The sequence below is a fragment of the Lontra canadensis genome, unplaced genomic scaffold (assembly GCF_010015895.1).
Source record: "Lontra canadensis isolate GAN:19392208 unplaced genomic scaffold, GSC_riverotter_1.0 scaffold4, whole genome shotgun sequence".
Classification (NCBI taxonomy): Eukaryota; Metazoa; Chordata; class Mammalia; order Carnivora; family Mustelidae; genus Lontra; species Lontra canadensis.
In genome coordinates, this window is record NW_022630998.1 from 42388085 (window position 1) to 42403892 (window position 15808).

At 46.4% G+C, this 15808-nt stretch overlaps 1 protein-coding gene across 1 annotated transcript in view; it reads right to left on the reverse strand.

Annotated features, from left to right (window-relative positions):
• Positions 1-430: 430 nt before the first annotated feature.
• MAST4 (microtubule associated serine/threonine kinase family member 4) overlaps positions 431-15808 on the reverse strand; it is a 557439-nt gene continuing 542061 nt past the window's right edge. Inside the window, 4 exon segments of the mRNA XM_032849379.1 lie at positions 431-2033; positions 2035-4568; positions 4933-5114; positions 7217-7353. Of these exon segments, the coding sequence (XP_032705270.1) occupies positions 696-2033; positions 2035-4568; positions 4933-5114; positions 7217-7353 (4191 nt within the window). The 3' untranslated portion in view covers positions 431-695.

Genomic DNA, 15808 nt, shown 5'->3' on the forward strand with positions numbered 1-15808 from the left:
CTTGCTTTCGGATCTGGAAACACAGGTATCCAGATACAGTACTACCAAAATCTCTCCTGAAAAGTACACACAAAAACTCACGATCTACTGTATCTAGGACTTTCTTCCACCTTTAACTCTACTTAGAACGCTTTAACGTAGAAAAATGTAGCCTTGAAATATTCTCTTAAACCACAGACCAAAACATGTGGGTGGGTGCATATGTACACGAATAGGAGCGTAGCTCTACTTTTCAATACACCCAGTTTTAACCGTTTTGCTTCATTACTACGTTATGATAAGTGGTAAAGTAAAAATCTTAACTGGGAAAAAAAAAAACAAACAAAACAAAGCTGTGGTAAACAACGCAATCACAGCAGCAAGGTACCGACTCTCAGTCCCAAACCAAACACATCGCTAGGTATTTACAGAGAAAATCTTTTTCCTCAGCAACCCTCAACTGTAAAGGTTATTCCGTTGTTGTTGTTTGTACAAACACTATCTGGTAACAGTTTTACCGGTAACGATCGGGAAGGCAATTGGAAGAAGGTCCCCTCTTTCTTTCCGACTTTCTCTCCCTCTCCCCGTCCATCCGCAGTGAGGCTCCAGGCTCTGCCCGGCGGGCGATGCCACACAGTGCTGGTTTCGAAAGGTAGTCAAGACTCAGGTACACATTCAGGTCGGGGTCTCCCCAGTCCGGCCTGGGGCCTGCCCCACTACGAGGACTTTTTGTGAGGGCTGCTACGCACACTCTCTTTCCCCCGCCTCTGCCGGACCACAAAGTCCTTCTCGGAAGAAAGGGCGATGGGCCGGTCAGGGCTTGGAGCTGGGGACGCCTTGGTGACTTCTCTGCCCGGGTTCTGTTTCCGAGTCTGAGGGGGCTGGGTTGGAACAGGCTCTTTCCCTTTGGTTTCTCCTGCGGTGGCAGTTACTGACAGGGCCCTGTCCCGGTGGCCGGCACCTCCCGCCACACTCGGGCCAGGGTGGTGCAGTTCCAGAGTGACGGTGGGGCTCCGAAAAGATGGCAAGGAGTCACTCTTGGTCATGTGGGTTCTGCCATCCCCCGCAGGCAGGGCCTTAGCCGCAGCCCCGCCAGCCTTGGTGGAAGACGCGTCACTGCCACTCGTGCTGGCCTCTCGTGCCCCCGGTCTGGCTTCAGGAAAGCTGGAAGAGTAACTCAAAGACTTCTCCGGGAGGGCAGTGGATCGCAAAGAGCTCTGCCCAGTGGCCGAGGGTGACCGCTTCATGCCACTGGGCTTGCCTGCCTCACTCAGTGGCTTCTGGGCACTCAGCCCTTTCCCCTTGGCCTCTGGCAAGCCCTTCCCAACAGCAGCTGCTGGCCTCTCTGTGCCTTTTGGCCTGGCCTCGCCGGGTGCCAGGGGAAGGCTGGCCTCGGGCTTCCCACTCTCTGTGGCGACATAAAGTGCTTCAGTGCATTTCTTGCCCTCAGACTTCCTGTCAGTGGTAGCGGCGGCCGGTGAACTTGGACTCGCGTCTGTCTGTTTGCACAGAGGTGGGCAGTCTTTCACAGTGGATGGTTTGGGGTGCTTTGGAGACAGGTTTTGCTTTTCGCTGACAGTGGCGGGTTTCTGGTCTACCAACTCATCACCTCCTGGGCGTCCTTGCCATGGCAGGAGCGTGGGCTTCTCTAGCCCCTCCGGGGGATGCCCACCACTGGCGGGTTTCAGCCTGGTGTCTAGAAGACCCCCTTCGGCCTGCAGTGGGACTGAGGGTCCGCCTCCTCCCTGGCCCATCGCATCGCTAGCTGTGTTCTGGGAGCCTGGGAGGGCAGGGAACACATCCAAGACGCCCTTGATGCAGCCCTTCCCCTCTCGGCTGGGGCCAACAGGGGACTGAGAACCAGGCTCTCTGCCCACTGCAGGCCCACCGCTTGGCTTCTGGGAGGAGAGGGCCCTGTCTGGGTGCTTCGACTTTGGAGGGCTCGGGTCAGGGCCAGGTCTGGGCTTGTGGCTGCTGCTTTCACTGTGCGCTGTGGTCGGCTTGGGAAGGCCCTGGAGGCCCAGGCCGGGTTCTGCAGCATAGGGCTTGCCCCCCCGGCTCTCCGCCTGAGCCGTGGCTCAGCGAGCTGCTGTGTGGCCGAGCCGCCAGGCCGTGCAGTTCTTTGGTGACTGGGACTGGCTGAGAGCTACCGCTGACATGTTTCTGCGGAGGCTGTTCCTTCCCTTCCAGCTCCTTGGGACTGTCTCTCGGCAAGACGGGGTAACCAGAGAGGAGGTCTCCTTTCCCATTCTCAGGGCCGGGTGGCGGCTGGGACCGCCGGGCCGGAGGGGCTTCTGGCTGGGGCTCTGTGCTACCTTTTCCTCTGCCCAGCTCCCTCTCAGGAGTCCCTGCTGAAGGCAAATGAGAGTCCTCCCTTGCCAGCGGCCTCACCTCCACACGGCCATCTCTGGGGCTTGCTTGGCCGCAAGGCCCCCATGCTTTGTCTGTGGGGTGGGGCTGTGTGTAGCAGTCAGGGCGGGGCATTCCCCCAGAGGGGAGGTTTCTGGAATCCTCACGGGTTTTAGCAGCTTCTGGAGGACACAGCTCGGTGGAGGGGTCTCTTTGGGAGTCAACCCTCACAGCAGACCGCTCGCTTCTGGCTGCGGAAGGGCCCCTTTCAGAGGATTCCCTCAGGCTCAGCTTCTCTCTCGAGGGGGTATTTTCAGGGGGCAGCAGGCTGCGGGACCTGGATGGGTCGGTGCTGTGGGGGTTCTGTCCCAGGAAGGGGAGGAGTTTAATGTCGGGGCTGTGGCCTTGGTGTTTGCTGGGGCCCCCCTCCTTCTGCTGGGGATTGCTTTCCATGACCATCACTGGGCTCCTGGCAGCATGGGAAGCTTTCCTGTCCCGCTTTAGGTCTGGCTCAGGCAAGGAAGCTGCTGGTGAATTCTGGAGACCCCGGCTAGAGGATGGGAACCAGGACTCCAGCAGGTAGGACTTACTCATCCTGAAGCTGGCAGGGGAAGGCTCCCTCTGACCCACTGTGTCACCCTTCATGCCCCCGCCGCTGGGGAGAGCTGGTGGCACAGAGGGCCCCACATCACTGGCTGGGCTGGGGCTCTGTGCAGGCTCCGGGGATGGCAGCTCTGTCTTGGAGGCCTGAGGTCCAGACAGGAGCGCAATATCCAAAGTGCCCTCAATTGGCTTCAGGCAGGACACGGACCTACCTTCCATCTTATACTCGGAGGGGCTTTTGCGGACAGGTGACTCAGGAGCGACCAAGCCCGGCTTTTCCCCTCCACCATCCACCCGGCCGGCGAGGGCCTTGAGAGGGACAAAAGAAACAGCACTGATCTGAGCCGGGTGGGCACTGCTGATGAACGCTCGGCTCTCAGAGACTGGCAGGGCCTCCTGCTGTCCACCCACAGCCCGGACTGGGTTCCCAGGCAGGCTTTCGTGGGCACTAGAGGTCATCTTGGGCTTGAGCACAGAGCACGGGCTGGCATCTTTGTCTTCAAGTGACACTTTCTTTCGGAGGTAATCGATGTTGGCCAGTTTGCTGTCTAACTTCTCACATCGGAGACAATCCTTGGCCTGGGAGGCCTTCTCCACGTTCTCCCCCTTCGTGGAGCTGGACCTCTCTGTGGCGTGACAGAGACTGTCCTGTAGGGTGCTGGCAGCAGGGGTGCGCTTGAAGTCACAGATGCCCTGGCTGTGGTCCCCGGGTGCCAGGACATGGCCCGCTGCTGCCCCTTCTGAGGTCACCCCCTCGCTGACCCGAACACTGGCCTGCTTGTGAAGAGCCCCCTTCAGTAGACTGCCCAGGGACTGGGTCTCCTGCAAGGCCCCTTTGTTTTCAAAATGGTTTGACCTTTCTAAAGGCTTTGGGTATATTTTCTTCTCTCTCTCTTCCAGCCTCAAAGCTGAGAGGTTTTCTAAATCACTACCAAGTCCATGGGATTTCTGGTGGGGTTCCTGCTTCTCCAGGAACCCGTCCGGTTTCTTCACTACCACCTTGGCCTTCAGCTTCTCTCGGTCTAGCTCGTCCACAGACTCCTGTCTCCCCAGCTTCCGGGAGACGGGGCGCTTCAGGCAGCCTTGCTCGACGGGCCTGGCGCGGCTGAGGGAGGGCGCGTCACACACGTTCTCCTCCAAGCTCTGCAAGGTCACTTCCCGCTGAGGCTGTTCCCGCGGCACTTCCTCCTGGGTCACCTCCAGGCTGTGCTTGCGGGAACACAGGTGTTTTTTGTCACTGCCATAGGAGGGGGAGAGCTTCTCCTCCGACTGCACGCGCTTGAGCAGCGGGGACCTTGGGGGCTCTGCGCTTTTCGGCCTCACGATATGTCTGACGATGGTGGGCGGGGAGTGCATTTTGCTGGGGAAGGCTTGAGCGATCTTGGAATTGCCAAGCGAGTGTCCCAACAGAGGGGATGGTGACCGCTGCGGGGAGGTGGGTTGTGGCGTTGGAGAGGGGGTCCTGGCCAGTGGGGAGAGGGGGATGCTACCAGCCGACTTACGCCTTCCTGACCGGTAGCGCTGTCCGCTGAGTTTGGGGGCCAGGCCATGAAGGGTACTGGGTCGGATGTGTCCTGACCCTGCTGGGGAATTGGGGGCACTAGAGCTTGGGGAGCTGCTCTGGGAAGAATTAGTACCTGTGGGTAGAAAACAGAAAGCCATGAGCAATGGACTCCTTCCCTTTTCTTTCCATGCTTCCAACCCAAACTCTTTTCGATCAGCTCAGATAAAGGTCAGCAAATTGTCTCAGCATTTAACTCTAATGAATACATGCTTTTCAGATACATCTTCCTCACACCAGGGTCCAACCCAGTACTTCCTGCCTTAATGTTCTAAACAACCACATCTCACGACTGCCCTATAAATCCTGTTCACTACCATCTACATCCTCAACCATCTTTCATTAACCTGGAATAAGCCTCCTGTCCCTCAGGAGCTCACAGGGTGATTCTGACCACCTCTCAACTCTCCCTTGCTGTGTGGGCCAGGAGACTAGCTCACCTGATGGGAAGTCGGGGGTGGAGCGATAGCTGGGCGTGGGGGACCGGGGAGACAAGCTGTGTGTGGGGGAACCCGGGAGGCTCTCCCCTGATGACAGGGACCGGTTCAAGCAGGAGAAACTTCGGCTGGTGTGGAGCAAAGGAGAAGGCTGCTTGGCTAGTTTTTTGAAAAGGGATCTTCTCCTGGAGTGAAAACCGGAGACAACAGATTAGATTCTACATTTGGGGCCTCCCCATCCCCCTCAACACCTGTGTAGTCAGTTCACACCTCAGCAGCAGGGACAGCGGTCCCGGGGCAGATCCTACCCTAAGGTGCAGGTTCCCACTTTCAAGTTAAAAACCTTATGACTTAGGAAGGAAGAGTCTTTGATAGTATACAGTGGAAGCTCTCCCAATTCTCCAATACTTCAGGCAGAGCTGAGAAAAAAGGAAAAATATAAAATACATGCGACATTTACTCATTTCTTTATTTGTCAGGTTTTATGAGGAGGGCGTTCTTGACCTGAAAGCTTCTGAGCATGTGCCCTCAGATACAATGATACAATTTAATTAAGAGGTAAAACCACGTAAATCTCTGAAAGAAAAACCATTATCTTAGATATAGAATTCTGTAATGGTGATACGCGGGGCAGCGGCTTTATCTAGGAGGGGCTGTTTGCGGTGCTTATACCACAGTGGGCTCTTGAAAATTCGTAATGACAATGTAGGCTGCACATTAACATAGAAAAAGTGAGAAAGGTGAACTGAAGCTTATCGTGTCAGCAGGGCACCAGACGCTATGCTGCAGCAGAAGCAAATGTGTATTTAGTGCTCAAAAAGCGTATCTTAAAGCAAGAAAAAAAAAGCCTCTGACGGCTTAGAAATGCAAGTGGCTCTAGAAAGTTCCTTTTACCTTTGCCATTATGCAAGCCTCACTCACCCCCACAATGAGCTTAAGCACAAGTTTAAGCACTGCTACCCGTTGGAAAAAATGTGTTCTGTCTAACTTAAAGCACAATCCAGATACAAAGCACACATTAAAAAATATAGAAATCACTCATTTATCTAATATCTAATAGACTACACATCTCAGAACTGGTGTGTTTAATTTTAATCAAAGCAATAAATGTAGTTGGGTTAAATTAGGACATCATCTTACACAGTTCATAATGAAGAACAGCAACTGTGCTACTCTGTCCTTGGCGCACTTGGCTGAGAAACCACTTTCTACTCCTTGAGCTGTTTCTTCCATCTGTCTGCACATTGCTATGGAATCTCTTTGTACCATGTTTTCGTTTTTCAGTTTTAGAAAGTATCTATTGACTTCCCAGCACAGAAGATGAGGATTAAGCTCCTCCCCAAGCACCCTTCCGCCTTCTGACCAAATACACTTCCCTTTTTCTATTCCTCCCTCTACAGCTAAACCAAAACTTTCAGTTAGAGAAAAGGGTGGTCTTTTTTCCTCTCTATTTTTATATTATAAATACTGTCCACAGCTGGGCTAGGCAAAGCATGATTCCATTTCCTTTCCTGTATGCTTTTGTCTTTCCTGGAATTAATAAGCATTATTTTTTCATCTGCTTATTTTCCCACATTTCTATCACTAAAAATCCTCTTAATACAATCAGACACATTAGATCTAAGTAGGCAAAGGAGGGATACTGCTGGGACATCATGCAGGGAGCCCATCCAGACAGCTGACTAGGGAGAAATGTCCCCACGGCAAGCACATACACGAAGATTGCCAGTGTGCAGAGAGCACAAAAACACTCACAGTGCCTCCCAGATTGCAAATGTGTACCCCAGTTAGATCTTCAGCCAGTAAAACAAAACCTCTTTATTTTTAGGCTTACTTGGATGCTTTTAAGACATAGTTATTTCCAAATATCTGCCATTTAAAAAATTGTATGTTTTCAGGTAATGTAAAGGCTATTAGTAATGTAGATTTAATGCTAAAAACTGCCTGAAGATCCAACGCCTTAAATCCAACTCACCTGAAATGAATTCTAGAGGCTTAAGAAACAGTAAATCGCTTTTCATGGTACTCACACAGTAAAGAAAAACAAAATAACAACAAAAAAAACCCAATCTGAATTCTCCTACAATGTAACTCTGTAAATCTTTTCATTGTGAAAAATAATGCTATTATGAATATGAACTTTAATGTACAAATATCTGAACCACAGCATGAAATTTCTCACAGAGCAATGGATCTTTCTCACACAGAAGTGTTTAAATTAGGTAAGGAGTAACTTTCCTCCAACAAGGGTATATACCAAAATCGCAAAAATACTGCTTTAACTAACCTTTCTAGACTTTCTTTTTTCTTAGATTTCTTGCTCCGCCTCACCATCCGGCTCTTATAGCTGTTTCTCCTGGCTGGTCCCGTTTTGATTGATGTGTTTTCAAACGGGGTAGTAGTGATTGACACCTTATTTCCACTCTATAAAAAAAAGTGGGGTGGTATTAAAGGGAAATTCTGGGAGGAAACAAGATTTGGAACTGGGCTAGGAGATTCAAAGACAAATAAAGATACCTAAAGACATACGTACAAAAGCCTTCCCTTTCTAAGTAACCTTTTAATAAAGCAGGGACATCCTAATAGAACACAAAGGGTAGACAGCAAAATGACAGGTTGCTTTAAGAGGGCAGGCTCTGGACTCCACAGATGCGAGGTCAAATCTGAATCCTGTGACTGCAGGAGGCTGCTTCTCCTTTCTGGGCCTCAAACACCTGCCCTATCTACCAGCGGAGTCAGACCTATCTCACAGGGGCTCATGTGAGGACTCCACAGGATGGAGTTAAGAAAGGCTTCAGCACCAAGTGTGACACGTGAAAAGTGCTCTATAAATAAGTTACCTTCATCCATAGGTATGGAGTATAAATGTGCCCAGGGGCTATCTGTTCTTGGTTGATTTATTTTACTTTTTTCTCCTTTTTGTGTTTTTCCTTTGACCTAGAAATCATAGACTAGGAAAACTGAAAGAGACTTTTATTTTTAAGTATTTTAAAAGATTTCTTTCCTGTCACCCTAAGACTTGTCAGCTTGCAGAACTAGAAAGTTGATGCCAGTGAGTATAAAACAGCCTCTCTTTAACCGGGCCATGCATAGGGGGGTAACTCCTGGTGGATTTCTGGGTATTTCATTCACTGCTGGAACAGGGCTTGCTGGGAAGGCCCTGAGGTTAGAGAGGACAGTGGAGTCAGAAGCCGGGCTGAGGGGTGCCAAGGGCAGATGGTAGGACTAATTCCCTTCACTCCCACATCAATGACTTCTTCTTGAATTTCTTAATAATTGGGGGAGAAACATACCCTTTCAAAGCCACAGATGGCCCTGATTACCTCGAAAAGACAAGAAGTATAAGGAGAAGGCTCTTTTCAAAGGCCTATGCCTGGGAAACACCTAGCAGTTCAGCTCTAAGTGATAGGAGAGTTGAGTATGGTGGGGTCAGGGGACTCAACCAAGGAGGACTGACTGCTTTCATGTTAACATCTACTCCGCCGCTCCAATTTGGGAAATAATACATGATATTATAAGAAGTAATTGTAGAGTATAAGTAAAAATAAAAATCACGGAGAAACCTATCACTCAGCTAACACTGATAATATTTCAGCATATTTCTTGATCTCTTCGGGTACATATAAATTATGCACGTATACGGACATACTTCAGAAATGATTTTAATCTTAGTTAATCTAATATTTAGCTTTATGTTGTTTTTCCATCTCACATTATGTAACTTGGAAAACGTTCCCTGCATCATTGAATGTTCATTGAGAACATAATTTTTATTGGCTGTATAAATAATATTCGACAAGATGGGTGAATCAAAACTTATTTCCATACTTTTCTACTTTTCAATTCTTTTAAGGGTTGTCATAAATACCGCTATCTATAAATCACTTGTTTTAATCTCTGTCATTTTCCTTAGATTACATAATTAGAGTCAATGCAGCAAATCAAAGGGTCTTTCCAAACTTTTTAAAGACTCTTGGTACAAACTAATACACTATTTTCCAGAAAGTTTACGTCAACAGGTATATTTGTGGGTAGCACATATATACCTGTTTTTTTTTCTTCAGATTTATTTGAGAGATAGTCAGACACTTAACTGACTGAGCCACTCAAGTATGCCCATAAATACATTTCTTACCACAGGTTTGTCAGAACTGAATATTAACATTAAACAAATTCCCAATTTTATACAAATAAGCTGTATCAAGTTTTCATCTTCCTTCTTTAATGGTGTCTCATTTATTTTGGTCATTTCTATCTCTTCAGGAAATAATCTGTCCAGGTCTTATATCCATTTTAGAATGAGCAAGTCTTAGTATTTTGACTGCTTTGTAGAGTTCTTTGTACATTTAAGACATGTATTCCCATGCCTAATGTCCTAATTTTAAATATATACATATATATGTATGTGTATATATATGTATACATACATGAATACACCTATGTATATATACATACATACATATATATGTATATGTGTATATATATAGGATTTGAACTGAAACAAAAGGAAAAATAATTATTCTGAAAGACTAAACTATATGTTCTGCATGCAAATGCCAAAACTTTAAGAATAACTCTTTATGTGATGGTAAAGACTGACTATTTCTTGTTTCCACAGAGCGTTCAGCTTCTACGTATGAAAGGCCTACCAATGCAGGTTGTTTAGAACAGGATCTTCCCTTCACAATTGCGGGAGGTCCTGCGAAAACAGGAGTCTGTCCTGCATGCCTTAGGTGAATGAAAAGAGCAACCAGGATGGCTGGAGTTCATCTTTCACTGCCATTCTTTCAACCCTTTTCCATATTCACATACAGTCAGGACAGAGAGCCTTCGTGACCACTGAGGCTCTCCTAGTATGTGAGTCACTGAACCTGAGTCCAGTTCTACCCTTCCTAACATAATTCGCCATCACCTTTCCTATCTTTATCTACAAGCAGTTAACAATGCCATGCAGCCTTTTTAAAGTGTGTCCTGAGCATTAAAGTGTTTTTCACATATATTCTCTTGCTTTATTTTCCCACCACACCAGGAGGGCTCTTTTATTTTTTTACAAATAATGTAAATATTTTACAATAAATATTTGTACATATTTAATACATGCAAATTATACATATTATACCTATCCTATATTTAAACTATATATATTTAATATATTCTATACAACATATATTTGTATATAATAATGTAAATATTTTACAATATTTTACCATTGCACCTGGTGAGGTGGGAAAGAATCATTATCCTTGCATGAAAGATGGGGAAAATAGATTCAGGGACACTGGGGTTTCTTCTTCCCAAGGTCACAGAGCCTAGCAGAAGAGCTCTGGCTCTCTGACCCTTATTGCCTGTGCCACTCATCATGGGCATGGCATGCCCTGGTCCTTCACCTCTCTTGCTCCCCACAGAGCATGGCTTATCCTTGGTGGGTGGTGGTGAGGGAACCAGGTACTGGATTGATCTAGGGAATGATCAACACATCAGACTGCCAAAAAGAAAATGAAGAGATATAAAAATAGCATGAACATTTTAAGAAATAAACATAAGTGATAAGCATACTCATCAGAAAATAGTTATGACCACGGTTTTTAAATCAGAGCACATCACTGAGCTCTCTACAAATGTTCCCTTCCCCTATAAAAGCCAGCTCTGGTTTTCTCTTCCTTGTTTCTATATATGACTTGTTCCAGGGGACCGTTTGCTTGACTGACGTAAATACACTGAGAGAATTTCCCTAAGGAGGAATTACAGATACAGAAGATACAGACTCCAAATATTTCACCAGGAGCATTAATGACAACGAAAATGGTAAACGAATAGAAAAACGACATTTTCCACCAACAGGGTTAGGAATCGTAAAGCCTGCCACCTGGTGGATGCATTGGCCACACGGAGGGCTGTGTGAGCTGTGTGCAATTTGTCTTACTGGGTCAGTTCATCCTTAATACTTTCTTCCAAAGAACGAGTGAACTCTTCTAAGAGAAATTCTGTGGTACTTGTTTAAAAAACAACAAAAAATGGGGCCAGCAGACTGTTAAATGTTCAATTTGTTTACTTTTCCTATTAACTATTTGTGTAATTGTGCATGGTGGGAGGGAAATTGCTTTAAGCTGGCTGAACTCAATACAACAGCAGGCTAAGCGAGCTGTTCCTCTCAGTCTGGCTCCACGTGAGCTTATCGGTTGGCCTTGGATAGCTTCCTGAGGTAGACTATTTCTATATTCCTTTCTCTGCATCACACACACGGGGACTGTTGCGCGTTCTGTAGGTCAATGTCTTTGCTCTGCTTCACATCCTCTACAATCCAGCTCCAACCAACCTGCACACCCCAACCCATATACAAACCCAGGCTCTTGCCACGCTCATTTACTCATGTACCTCAAGCACATTGAGTTTTCTTGCCCTTCTGACTGCACACACTCCCTCTGCTCTACTGAGACCATAATGCACTCCCTTCCCATACTCTAACTCTCCACCTGTAACCTCCAACTCTTCCTCCCTGTCCACCCTAGTTTAAGCTGTCTGTCCTATGGACTTTGGGCCATATTTACAGTCTGTGCCTTTGACTGCAGACTGATATTGGACTGTTTTTCCACGTGAACACTGTACTGCATTACTGGCAATCAGAGAACCTCAGGTATAAGGCACTCTGGTTGGACTAACGCAACGCACGTGCTTTGACACCACACAGCAGGGTGCAAACCCTCTTCTGCTCCCTCTTCCAGGTAACCTCGCACTGCTCAGCTAACATTCTCCTGCTTTAATTCCTTCATCTGTGAAGCGGGCACACACTGTTATTTACAGCACCTACCTCCCAGGGTGTAAGGATTATGGGAGTTTGTCTGTGACCTGTTATTCCCGGAGTCCTCTGCTGTATGACCCTTCAGGACCTAACACAATGCTCTGTTCATTTTCTGGGCTCAGTGAATAGGTAGGGAGGGTAATAATGATACTATCTTACGGTCTTCATTTTAGTATCTAAAAGTTCCCCAGAGTTCATAGAAAATAAATTTCTGAAGCAGGGGCTGATAAAGTTTTAGGGCTTCTCTTATGCACTGGGCATTTAAACTAATGCTATTTTGAAAAAGCAACCTGGTTGAACTTGGAGTTTCCTGATTAGGCCGGTAAAGCCAGACACATTGTTATGTGCCTCAATAGGGACTTCACCCATGACAGCAGCGGCTGGAGAAAGATTTTATTGCTTCGGCGAAGTTCTCTGAGAAGGCTAACCTGAAAGCCGAAAGGAGGTGATTAACTCCTGGTGGCAGGAGAGCGGGGGAGGCAAAGGTGAAGAAGCACACTTTAAGGAGTCAGAGAGCCAGTGGGGTGCTGACCTGGAGAAGCACAGGATTCTGTAATTCCATGGATCTGCCATGTGAAATGACCGCGGGCCTAAGTCCCTGCTCCCCCAGCAGTTTTGCCTACAAGTTATGAGAGGCAATGAGACCAAAGGTAAAGATGGTAAATGGAAAATGCTTCTGGCGTTCACATTCCAAAAGCTAAGTAAGTACTCTATGAGCATTTCTAAACAGACACATGGCAGCCCCCACCTTTGCCTAAGGGTGCCACGACATTTCACGAAGTAGCCTGCCAAGTATAAACCGTCAAGGAAGCAGCATCCAAGGGAGCGAAACAGAGCTGCTACCCTGGTGCTCCACGAGCGACGGCATGAGGGAGCCCAGCGTGGGTATCCCTCACTTCATGCGTTGTCCAAGAACCGCTACTTAAATTTGGAAGAAAGCTGCATGATTACACAGTTCACTGGGAAGATAATTAAATCCCTTGTATCCTTTTTATTTCATTACACTGGTTGCTCCTCTCCAGTGCTTCCTTTATGAACCAGAGGCAGGATCCTCCGGTTGGCTCTGTGACAGAGACGCCAGGGCTCTCCAACACGCTGCGGGTGTGTGTGCGCAATTTCAGAGCCATGCTGACTAGATCCAGGAACAAAGGTACTCCATGACCAGGGGAGGACACACTGTTACAAATGGGACTGGATTCTGCCAAGAGGCTTTGCCAGAGACCTTCATGAGAAATATATATTCAAATTCCACAGAAGCAGGTTTTAAAAATCCTGAATCATATCAAATATAAAACAAATTATGAAAATCATCAAATGTCTCAGCCAAGGAAACAAATGCATATTTTCTAAAGATATATATATATATATATACACACACACACACACATTTGTATATATGTACATACATGTTTGTTTATTATTTCTTGTGATTTTATGAGCAGATACATGAAATGATAAAAAGATATGCTGTGGCTGGAGCCATGTGGCATATAACACAACGCTGTTACAAGGAAGGCTTAGAAAGCCAAACTATGTTACCATTTCAAATCCCTTTGACCTTCTTTTAAATGCTAATGCCAAGATCTGAAAAAGCTCTAGCAGGATGAATAACAACTAAGAGAACTTCACCTGTAAAACACAGACTTACTATCTAAAACAAAAGGTGAGCTCCTGGAGAAGAGCAACGAGCATTTTAGAGATAGATAAACAACACCTCTGGCTCTGCCTGCCTGCTTCTTCGGTGGAGAGTTTTCTATATTGGATATGTAGACAGTGGGGCGGGGGGACCCCAAACAACTTCCCTGGGCTCTTCCTCACAAAGGGTCAATCTGTGAACCAGCAACGGAGGCAGCCTTGGACCACAGGAGCAGGGACTGTGACAGAAGCTGCTGGTCAGACTCACGAGTCTGTATATCCCTTCTAGAATTTTGCCCTGTAGAGCCCAAAGTCATTTCAGGTGACTTCCACAGCCAAAGGACCTCCAAGTCAGCAACACTGCTGTGCCTCCCATTTCTTGGACACTTATTAGGAGTGAGTTGTTGCACACCAAGTGGACAAAGAATATCATCAAGGATAGATGGGGAAGGAAACGAAAAAACTCAGGTCTTACCCGCCATGTCTTCTGTTCTGTTCAGTAGGCACATTGAAAAGCGGAGCCTAACTCGAGCCATTTAATGTTGAATGGTGAACTGAACGGCATGTACACCAAAGACATGAGTCAAGACATAACAGGAGCAGAAGTGTGGTACTTGGCTCCTCCCACGGTAACTTTTGGACAGCAAGAAAAGGAGAACCCCATTGTTCACCTCAACCCCACAGTTACTGGGTACCCATCTATATCCAGGTACGGGGTGCATGCTGGGATTACATGGAAAGCTTTAAGAGTTAAGATCTGCCCTGTAGGGCTCTGTCGGATTTGCTATGCGTTCAGCACGACCTTCAGCTGATTTCCAACACTGCCTATGGCCCTGCAGCGTTCTCTCAATATTGAGTCCTATCCCTCCAGTGATCAATACATGCATTTGTGAGAAAGCTGGCTAGTGTTAGGTAACAATCTGTAGGAATTTATGACGGCAACGTCAGGCCCCAACCCTTCAGACTTCAGTTTTGAGCCCAAGACCCAAATTTCATTAATAATGTGAATTAATCAATGGCAATAACTTTCTTAAAATCTGCTACTTTACAATGGAACTTGGGATATGCCTGCTATTAACTACTCTTAAAAACCTAGGTCAGACCCTTAATTTTTTGAAGAATATATTCCTATTAGCTGTGGGAATGACAGGAAAGGAGAAAAGTCATTAAACTGCCCTTATTTTGGGGAGGCTTAGCACACCCACTTCTCTGTAGTGCCTTCTAGATTTCTAATTTTCTTTCATGTTTCAATTCAATGAAATTTCTCTGTGATGTCTCTCTACTCATAGAATATTCTCTGAGAAAGTATGACAGCCCTCCCTCTGACTAATTAAGTTAAATTTTATGTGCTTCCATACATCTCCTGCATCTCCCATACTTCCTAAGGGCAAGGACTATAACAATTCCTGTGTTATCAACATCTACCATCTACATCCGGCACTGGACTCAGAGCACGTATTCTGAAAATGGTCTAAATGCACATTATTTAAATAGCATATACAAATTTATGCTCTCTCAACACCCTGTAGGTTATTTGAAGCTATGGCTCATACCTCTCTGTGTAGAAGTCCCTTACAGACCCCTTGGTGCTCAAAAAGCAAGAGGTCATCCATAAATCTGTGGATGTGTAAAATAATCCTCCAATTAGAGACTGTATTTCTGATCACAGACTTCTTTTTCTGAACAGATTTTACAGGCGAACACAAACTTCATCCTTGTTTTTACAAGATCCATATTTGGAGCTCTAACTTTATATTCTACAGTCAGCAGGTGACAAAGCAAGTAACTCAACAGAAATGAGAGGATCAGTGTAGATTTTCTCCCTCTTCTCATGTCCACGCTTCTTGTGATCTTAACTCTACAAGCTTTATTCAGCTTACATTCGAAACAGAAAATGATTTACGTTCAAATTCATTTGTATGAGGAAGGCCTTATGATTGCTACCACCCCCTCCTCCATTACTACCTATTTCTGTCATGTATGGTATATGTGCTTATTTTCACAATTCTTTTTTTTTTAAAGATTTATTTATTTATTTGAGAGTGAGCAAGCATGCACGTGGTGGGGGGGTAGGAGGAGACAGAGAGGGAGAGAGAGAATCTCAAGCAGACTTCCTGATGAGCACAGAGCCAGACGTGGGGCTCGATCTCATTACCCTGAGATCCCGACCTGAGCTGAAACCAAGTGTGTGATGCTTAACTGACTGAGCCACCCAGAGGTCCCTGTATTCACAATTCCATCTTTCAAAGGAAATTCAACTACTAGAATGAACCTTCATATCTGAACATCACAGTTTAATACCACTTCATCTTCCGTTGTACTAGAATAAAACTTACTTAATGTTCCTGAAGAAAATCACCCTTAGGATAGGATAGGTGATTTCCAAACAGATTTTACTATGGAGGTTCATAAAATGGGGGGGAAAAAAAAACCAAAAAACAAACA